General features: G+C 22.5%; 1 protein-coding gene across 1 annotated transcript; it reads right to left on the reverse strand.

The window, feature by feature from the left end:
• Positions 1–327: 327 nt before the first annotated feature.
• LOC115710307 (protein PLANT CADMIUM RESISTANCE 6) lies at positions 328–10,108 on the reverse strand. The gene is made up of 4 exons (XM_030638675.2): positions 8,892–10,108; positions 5,880–5,951; positions 4,855–5,067; positions 328–578 (listed from the first exon to the last, which is right to left on the reverse strand). The coding sequence occupies exons 1-4, from the start codon at positions 9,703–9,705 to the stop codon at positions 493–495; spliced, it is 1,185 nt and encodes a 394-aa protein (XP_030494535.2). The 5' UTR covers positions 9,706–10,108; the 3' UTR covers positions 328–492.
• Between the last annotated feature and the right edge of the window lie 256 nt (positions 10,109–10,364).

The raw sequence follows: 10,364 nt of genomic DNA on the forward strand, positions 1-10,364 counted from the left end.
CACTGCCCTATCCGAAATGTGGGGCCCCCAGGGATTATTTCCTTCTTGTAACGTGACAAACGATGTCCACATCATCAAACTAGATTTTTGGATAAACAATTTTAATAAAAATTCTTCAGCTATAAATTTTGCTTTAGACCATAAAAATCAACAACAGACTTGAAACCTATGACCCATTACCCGTTCAAACCAGTAGTATTCACGAGTGGGTAAGGGTGTAACTCTTTCTTTATAAAACTTGTGAATATGAAATTTTGTAGACCCATAACCTGTAGGTTTTAACTCGTGTATAACTCTACAATACATATTCTAGTTTTTTAATAAATGTTGCACTTGAAAAGGGAAAAAATCTCTAATAACTAAAAGGATCTTAAACAATATATTCTTAAAAAATAATAATAAAAAAACAAATAATGTCTTTACATTGGAATGGAAACTCGCAAGCATGAAAAATACAATTACATAATAATTATTTTAAAAATGATAAATTTATTAAGACATCATTTGTTGATTCATTGGTGGCATCATATGTTGTGGTTGTTGGTTTCCTTGCATTTTTGCAAGATTGCCTTGCCATCCTACAAATAAAAAAATAAAAAATATATATATTAATTTATTTTAATATAAGATCCTTTTAAATTGATTATATTATACCTTAGAGAGAAAATAATGTGTGTATATATATAAATATATATATATATACAAAATCTTAAATTAGAGTAATTTTAGTATTTGGAGAAATTATAATTTTTTATTTTATTTTATATGATATTGTAGTTATAAGTGGTATCTAACAAGTTTTTAAATAATTTATGTCGTAAAAAAATTAAAATAGTAAATTATACGTGTATAAAAAAAATTAATTATACAAACAACTAATTATTTAAAAATTATTCAGAATTTTTTATGAACAAGTAGAATATTTGCTATAATTAATATATGTAAATATATATAAATAAATATATGACTTTTTAGGCAAGAATATAGTTTTTGCTCTCACTTATGGGGCGTATATTTTGTAAACTAATATCAGTTAGGGCTAAATATCGGGCGAGTTGACCGAATTTCAGATTTACAGATTTCAGGTTCAAAAAATTATACCCGGACCCGACTCGTGAAATGGTTCGGGTTCGCTGATTCACAAGTTTGTGGGTTCGGGTTGACCGGGTTGGCCAGGTCAACGGGTTGACCAGATCAACTCATTAATTTTTTTAAAAAAAAAATTAAATTTTATGTAGTTTTTTCTATATTATTAATTAAGCATATAAGTTATAAACTTATAACACCATAATTTATATTCGTTAGATTAAAATAAAATAAAAAATGCATTAATTTCAAATCTAAAATACAAAAGTCAAGTTCCAAACTATATATAATATATTATATATTGTTATTTTTAATATATTATCTATGTAATAAAAATAAAATAATTAGATTTTAGGGTTATTTATTTTTAATATATTATATATGTAATAAAAAATAAAAAAAATAATAAAAAGTCACCGAGTGGCAGGCGGGTTCAGGTTCAACCTGAAATCCGGTGACCATAAAAAATCAACCCGCGAACGCGCCCGAAAGTGTACCGGATTGAACCTGACCCACCCGGAAAAAAAAATAAATTTTATTTTTATTTTTCGGGTTGACCGGATCGGGTCTGAGTGGGTTGGCCGAGTCCGGGTCAAACCCAGTAAATATGTTCAATCCTAATATCAGTTGTACTTATTTATTTATTTTTTATGAAATATAAGTGGGTTGGAAAATTGGTTTCTTATGATTTGCTTTTCATAATAATAATAATAATAATAATAATAATAATAATAATAATAATAATAATAATAATAATAATACAAAGAAAAGCACAAAAGTTAGTGAGGTTACATGTTATATTTTTCCTTTTTTTTTTTTTGTTTATTTTCTAAAATTTTGGTAAATTTTATTCATTAGAACATTTTTAAGAAAAAAAAAATTCCACATAATTTACAAATTATTGTGAATGTTGTATAGACTATACTTAGATGACTATTTTTCCACTTTAGTTTGTCCCAAATTTAGTATTAGATTAGGTGATTAAGGAATTTAGTCTTGCACATTAATTTCTTAATTTTTTTTAGAAGAATGTAATATATTTTTTTTCTTTTTTTATTTTTCATATCACAATTAAAGTGTCATAATATAAAAAACAAAAATAAAATATTAAATTTTCTCCTATTTAAATTTTTGAATTATATTTTTTTTACTTAAAGAACATTGAAATTTACAAAATGATGTGCCAATAAATTTTTATTGTTATTTTTTCTGTCTTTTTTCTTAAAGATATAAAATATGATATTATTTTTTAAAAAAATAATTTACAATAATAGTAAAAAATTATGTTACATGCTAAGAAATCTTTATTTTTAACTATTGACTATATCTCTTATATTAGATATGACTATCTAATGAAAATTATTGATTTAGCAGTTTTTTTTTTTATTTTTTCGTTAAAGTTAACGGCTAAAACTAATCGTTTTAAGAAAAATTAGTTTTAAATATTTAACATTATCAATAAAATTAAATAATTAATTTTTATACATATAAATCTTAATTTAAATTTAAATTAAATATTAATTCAATTAATTAATCATACTTTATAGCAAATTTATTAGTCATATTATTTAAATTATTTACTTATTTTATTGTTTAATAAACTTCGTAAGATATATTTTTTTTATAAATAAATTTAAAAGTATATTAAATTTTATATATTTAAAAAAATATATTAAATTTATTAGATTTAATTTTTTTTATTATTATTTAAATTTATAATTAAGCAACAGCAACTCTAATACAATTCTAAGTAAACGTGCATTATATGTTACTAATACCTAATATATCTACATATTTATATGATAAAAAACACAAAAGTAACTTAAAAAAGAATTATCAAATATAAGAGAGTTTTATGTTTATGCCCTAAAAAAACACATGATTATATGATATTAGTAAGTTTTTTCTTAAAAAAAATTCACATGGTTTAGAAAGTGTTATATTATAGACTATATATAATTATATAATTTACTATTTGCTTCACTTTAACTTGTCCCAAAATTATAATTACATTATTTTTTATGAGATTAAAGAACTAAATCTTGCCCAATTAATTATAATATATTTTTAGTTTAATGGAACATATAAATTAATACATTTAAATCATGGTAAATATATTAAAATTTCAAAACTAAAAATAAAATAAAAATTTTCAACGAACATAAATATTTTATTAAATAATATATTTTTAGTTTAATGGAACATAAAAATTTATACATTTAAATTATGGTAAAAATATTAAAATTTCAAAACTAAAAATAAAATAAAAATATATTAAAATTTTTCAACGAACATAAATATTTTATTAATTTTTCTCATTTTAATTTTCAACTTATATTCTTTTATTTTAAATATATATATATTTATATATATATATATATATATATATATGGAACACTTAATAGGTATTACTCATTGATGGTTACTAAACAATTTAACTATAAATATTAATTTTAAAAATATTAAAATATTAGATTTTGATCCAACGAAGAATAATAAAAAGAGAAATTTAAATTTTTATGCTTAATTAAATTTATACACACAAAACTGATAGATATGAAATATGATATTATTATTTTTCAAACAAAATAATTTACTTACTATTATAATAATAATAATAATAATAATAATAATAATAAAATACTTTGACATGTTAAGAAGTGTTTATTATTATTATTATTATGGGATATATACAGGTTACTATTTTCTCCACATTAGCTTAACCCAAAATTAGGGATTGCATGGTCTTTTACTATAATTTTAATTTTTTTAAGTTGTTAATCTTTCTATTAAATTATTGATATAATATAAAAATTAAGAAAATTACAGTTAAAATGCTTAAGAAAAGAGACCATTTTTACTAGATGTAACAAAGAATATAAAAATTTAATCCAAATACTATCATTTAAATAAATAGTATTTTCATTCAAAAATAATAAATAAATAAATAGTATCTTAAAACACTTATTTAAAAATCAATTAGATAATAAAAAAGTACTAATTTTGAAAATAATAAAATAACAGAAGACTCGCATACTTTATAAACCATGTGACATTGTTTCAAAAGTAAAATTAGTAAGGAACCATAACTTTTCTTTTTAATTAATTGAGAGAAAATGTGAAATTTTACAGATTTTTAAAAATTGAATGAAAGACAATATAAATATCATTGGATTAAAGAATATAATTTTTTTAAAAAAAAAACTCATTTACAATTTTTTTTATAGAGATTATAGATTATATATTATTATAGACTATAAATTAATTTAAATTTCAAAAAGTATAACGAAATAAATAATTTATTTATAATACATATATGTAAAGATCTACTATCTTTTTAAAATAATGTGAGACTATTACACAAATAAATTTATAAAAGAATCATCTAATAAAAAGAAATAATATAAAACTCCCTCTCACAAGATTTAAGAAATAGAATAAAAAAAATTATCATTGCTAATATGAATATGTAACTAATAAATATATATTATTATAAACTATAAATTATATGAATTTAAAAAATTATAAGTTGGGTAAGATTAATTTAATCAATTATCAATAAAGAAAAAAATATAAAATTTTTGGACAAATAGAAAAATAAAATAAAGCATTTATATTATTTATGATGATGTATTATTATCTTAGATACTTGTTCTAGATTATAAAGAAGAACATTTAAGGACAGTATGATCATATATGGTGAATTGTAATTCAAATTATTGATAGGAGAGAGTTGTAGTCTATAGATGATTATGTATAATTACTTACCAATTGAAGGGTCAAAGCCTCTGATTTGAAGCTCCCTATATTCTTGGCATATAGCACAACAATCACAAAGAAAATGGGTAACCCAATCAGGTGCAGGTGTCTCCAGCAACCCAAACTTGTTCCTCAGCTTTGTACGATAGGTGCACGACATTATGCATGGTATTCCGATAAAAAATGCCACCAATCCATACATCACTCCACTAGTTGAACAAGCTATACAAATCCAATACATAAATTGAGTAAATATATATATATATATATTTCTAATAACGGTTATAATCTTGTGATTAATAATCTGACAGTTTTTTAATTTATTCATATTTTCTGTCATGTTAATAAGAAAAATATATCTCAGTTGCTTTGAACATTACTTATCATAAATGTATTAATTTAAGCTTAGAGAACTCTTAAAAATAAATAATCGAAAGTCTGATTCTCTATTTCATATTAAATTATTACATTACATCATATATTAATTTTTTATTTTTTCATTATATATTTTACTTAGTTTAAATACATAATATTAATTTAAAAAAAATATAAATAAATAAAATTAAAAAATTATATAAACAAATAAATAATAAGAGAAATAAATAGTACTACTGCATACAACTATTCGTAAAATATATCACATGTAGTGTTGGAAATGTATTTTTAACATTTTTTCAACACACTTTGTGATTAAAAAAATAAGACTTTTTTATTTTAAAAAATAAATGGCATTATATCATAGATTCTTAAAGAGTGATTTTACAATAACATAATATTAAATAAAAGAAACACAAACAATAGAGAGTTATTTTTTTATTTTTAAAAAATAGCCTTTTTTTTTTCTTTTTTAACTTGCTACAAGAATATCAATAAAACCGAAGATGAACACATATTGAAAAGGATAGAAAAACAGTTTATAAAAAAAAAAAAAAAAAAAAAAAAAAAAAAAAAAAAAAATCTATTTCTAACTCAACTTCAAATATAAATTTATATATATATATAAATAAATATATATTATTTAACTTTTCACTTACAAGTGGCACCATTGTCTATGATCTCCGCGACTTGGCCAAATGTTATACATGGAAAAATAGCAGTTACGGCAGCTGATAAATGATTATGAAAGATTATTCTATAGTCACAAAACGTAACAACATTCCAGCGAAAACAAAAATAAAACGTAACGACAAAAATAATATATTTATTAAAACCAAGATTGTCAAAATTTAATTTATTATTATTATTATTATTAGTTGGTTAACACGTGTCAAATCTTTTATAATTTTATTAGTTTTGTAATGTTTAAAATTAAAGGATTTAAAAAAAATATTAAAATTAAATGAGAATTAATTTGATTAAAATTCATTTTATAAAACAAACCCGACCTTAATAATTTATAATGCTATAAGTTTTATTTTTTAACATAATTAATAAAATTTTATTTAAACCGTTAGTTTATTATTATAAATCAAAGGGCAGTAGCATACATTTTTTTTATTGAATTTTATAATGAAAAATAATATGTTTTTCTAGTATACTAAATAATTAAAGAAAAATAAAAAAAATTCATATTCTAGTATAAGTATTTTATTTTTATAATTAAAATTTTCAAGACTTTTTGAATCTTTAATTTAATACCATAAAAATAATTATAATTAAAAACTTTAAGACTCTTTTTTTGAATTGTAAATCTAATACCAAAATAATAATTAAAAAAAATTTTAAAAAAAATTAACCCCAATTGAAATTTTAAATAAAATACCAAAATAATATTATAATAGATTAATGATATTATATTTATATAGCTGGCATAACTTTTGTTTAGTTATTAAATAAATTACTTTATATAAATAAATATTAATATAAGGTACGTTCAAATTAGTTTATAATTATAATATGTATAGTAAGAATTAAAATTTTTAAATTATTTATTAAAATATAATTACCATATATATAATTTGTATATAAAAATGAGAATATGTTTCTCATGAAAATGTATAATTTTTCATAAATAAATTCATTTTACACTAATACAATAAAATTTTGGGGAAGAATTACTTCATACATTATTTTTTTCCAAATTTATGTTTTAGGTTGATCTAGTGATTATTCCGGTAGTTGTTACGGTGGTTTATATGAGAGTTGTTATGTGAATTTAGGTTGCTCTGTTGGTTGTTATATGAATTGCTATATGGATTGTTATGTGAATTTTCGTAAAAATACAAAAATAAAATAAAATTACTTTGAAACGTAAAAATGAAAAAAAAAAAAAAAAAAAAAAAAAACACTAAAATTTTATAATGTATATATTGTTGTAAATTTCCCAAATTATTATCTTTAAGAATTTAATTGACCATTTTAAAAATTTTATTATTTTCGTGCTAGTTTGTTGTAACTTCTAATAAAATTAAGATTTTTTTTTTTTTTTTTTGCAAAAAATGGAGACTTTTTTCTATATAAGTATTTATACCGTAGGTCCTTGTGTTATATAAATTTTGACAAATTCTTCAATTTTTTTAACAAATTGATCCTTACTTTTAGTTTCTTTGCAATACTAAGTCTCCACTATTAAATACTTATATAGAAAAAAGTCTCCATTTTTTGAGAAGACTCCACTATTAAATAATGGTAGTTGTGTTGATTTTTATTATATATTTTTTCATTCTTTATTTTATTTACTTTGTCATTTTAATTTTTTTTAATAATTTTTTTTTAAAAAAATAACAGATATAAAAATAAAACAAAATAAAAAAAAAATTGCATAAACTAAAAAAATATACACATAAAAAAGTATTTTTTTTTTTTTTTTTTTTTACAAACTGACTAAGTAAATACATTTCTGTAATATTTGATTTTTCTTTTTGAAATTGAGAGAGTAGAAATTCAAATTTAGACATTCTTTGTGAGAGTTGTGAAACTATTATGACCACTCTCTTTAGTTAAGATTTGTCTTTAACTTATACGCACTTTAGTCATGTAATTTGTTTTAAGAAAATTCTGTATTCAATCCAATCTAATTGAATCGAACTGATCTAATACAATCTAATTACAAAAAAATAGATATCTAATTATAATTGGATTAGATTGGATGCTAAAAATTGAATTCTAATTGGATTGGATCGATTATTAGATGTCAATCTTAAAATTTAATTAAAAACCGATCCAATCTAATTACATTTATATATATTACAAAATTTTTTATATAATAAAAAATATTAAAAAATATACATATATATTAATTATATTTTTATTAGATTTTTATGTATTAAATTTGTAACACTTGGTTGTGTTTATTTTTATAATATTTTGTTCTATTTTGTATTACTTAGAAATATTATTGTTTTAACTATTTGAAATTTTTAGTTGCATTACACTTGTAACGATGGTATCTTTTTGGAGTACTAAACTTAAATAAAATGTGATATTTAGTTTTTACGTATTTTCTTCTTATTTTTAAGTTAAAATTAAAATTCAGGTGTGTAATTAGATATCCAATTAAAAATTCGATCTAATCCAATTAGTAATTTGATTTGATTGGATATTGAAATCTAATTAGATTGAATCGGATCATGATTTTCCGAATTCAATTACTTGAATTGGATGAGGAAAAAAAAAATTAAATTGAATAGGATGCACAATCATAATGTATTGTTAATAATTCAACTTCATTTTTAAAAATAGTTTTTCATATTTTAGAAAATACATGTACATAGAATATATGTTAATTCTTTACAAAATATATACATAATACTTGTAGAAAAACAAATTATAAAAATTTAGAAAAAATTTACAATTTACCTTTTTAAATCTACTTTTATTTATTTTGACATTTAAAAGAATTTAAAAAAAAAAATTATTTCTTTAAAAAAGGACTGAAATTTTTTTCTTGAAAGAGATAAGAGTTGTATTTTTTTTATTTTTTATTTTTTTTTGGGAAAGAGAGAGTTGTATTAATACACTTCTTTTATGCTATAAATTTATATACATTATTCTTTTGGAAAAATATTATACATAAAAAAGCAAAAAAATATTTGTAAGAATGGTACCGTTCATTGGGTCATCCATGCAGTCAAACAAGCCAGTACTCCAACCCCCCTGTTGTCCATACGAAGGCTGTGGAGTTTGGAATTGATTATGCATTGGGAACCCTTTCCCTGCCCCATTTTGTTGAGCAACCGCTCCATTTGGGTAATTTTCCTGTATCCCACCACCAAAACCTGCTGCTCCTCCCCCGTTCACTTGGTGGAAGTTCAGCGGCGACGGAGCAGTTTGGCTAGCTGGTTGTGGCTGTTGAGAGGTCACTGTTGGTGGGCCTTGGCCCATATTATTTTGGGATGGTGGTGGGTGTTGTGGGTAGGCTTGAGGCTGATGGGCCCCATTTTGGTATATTGGGTTGGGTTGCTGCTGATATTGATGCATTTGCTGCTGATATGGGTATGGGGGCATCTGATGCTGATATTGGGGTTGAGAGACCTGATTATACTGAGGTTGTGGGCTTTGAGGTGGGAAAGTCCTCCCAGGCTGATTTGGCACATTTTGGAACTTGAAATTGGGTTGTGGGTTGTGTTGCGGGAATTGAGAGGGACCGGCAGGTTGAGTTTGGTTAGCTTGAAAATGGTATTGAATTGGTTGTTGTTCCTGTGCTGGTGTTTGCGCCGAAGAGCATTGACGTTGAGGTTCCGATGGCGGAGGGGGGAGTTGGTCATGCAAACGGTTTTCTGTGGTGAATGGTGGCTGCTGTTGTTGGCGTTGATCATGATAATTTTGTTTACCATCATGGCTTGGTCCATTGTAGCGTTTTCCCTCTAATTCACTATGTGTATGACTTTGCTCATCTTGGTTGAGGGAAGGATCCTCCATTATGTGAATACGTCTCTGCTTTCTGTTCTTAAGATAGAGAAAGAGAATGAAGGCCTATATTGGACAAACACAATGTGTCTAACATTTCCATATATAGGAATAAAAAGTCTCGCTTATTTTCAAAAAAAAAAAAAGACAGTAGGAAATGCAAGACCAAATATTATGGCTGGAATAAGTGAAACTAGTTGAGATATAAAAAAGGTGAGAATTTATAATCCAGCTTTTAAGATTCTTTTCAAATTAATTAATTTATATTTCTGAACACAATACTTTTATGTCCAATTGAATAAAAATGTATAGCAAATAAAACTTCTAATGACAATATATAGATATTTAATTAATTACTTTAATTAGGAGATCTGTATATTTTGAGGGAAAAAAAATGAGATCGACATTAAATTTGGCAGTTTCAAATATTCAAAACAAAAATATGTGTCCTATTAAAGTCACAAGTTAGATGGTTTTTATTTTTTTTTTCATTTATATTATACATATTAAAGTTTTATTGTCCTTTTTCTTAGCGAATATCATTTTACAGAGGGAAACTCCTCTATTTTATGCGTAACTTTTTAATTTTAGTTTTAGTATAAACTTATAGATAACCGTATTGATATATTAGACTTGGTGGGAAACTAGTCCTCGACCAACTACACAAATCT

This window comes from Cannabis sativa, chromosome 3 (genome assembly GCF_029168945.1).
Source record: "Cannabis sativa cultivar Pink pepper isolate KNU-18-1 chromosome 3, ASM2916894v1, whole genome shotgun sequence".
Taxonomy (NCBI): domain Eukaryota; kingdom Viridiplantae; phylum Streptophyta; class Magnoliopsida; order Rosales; family Cannabaceae; genus Cannabis; species Cannabis sativa.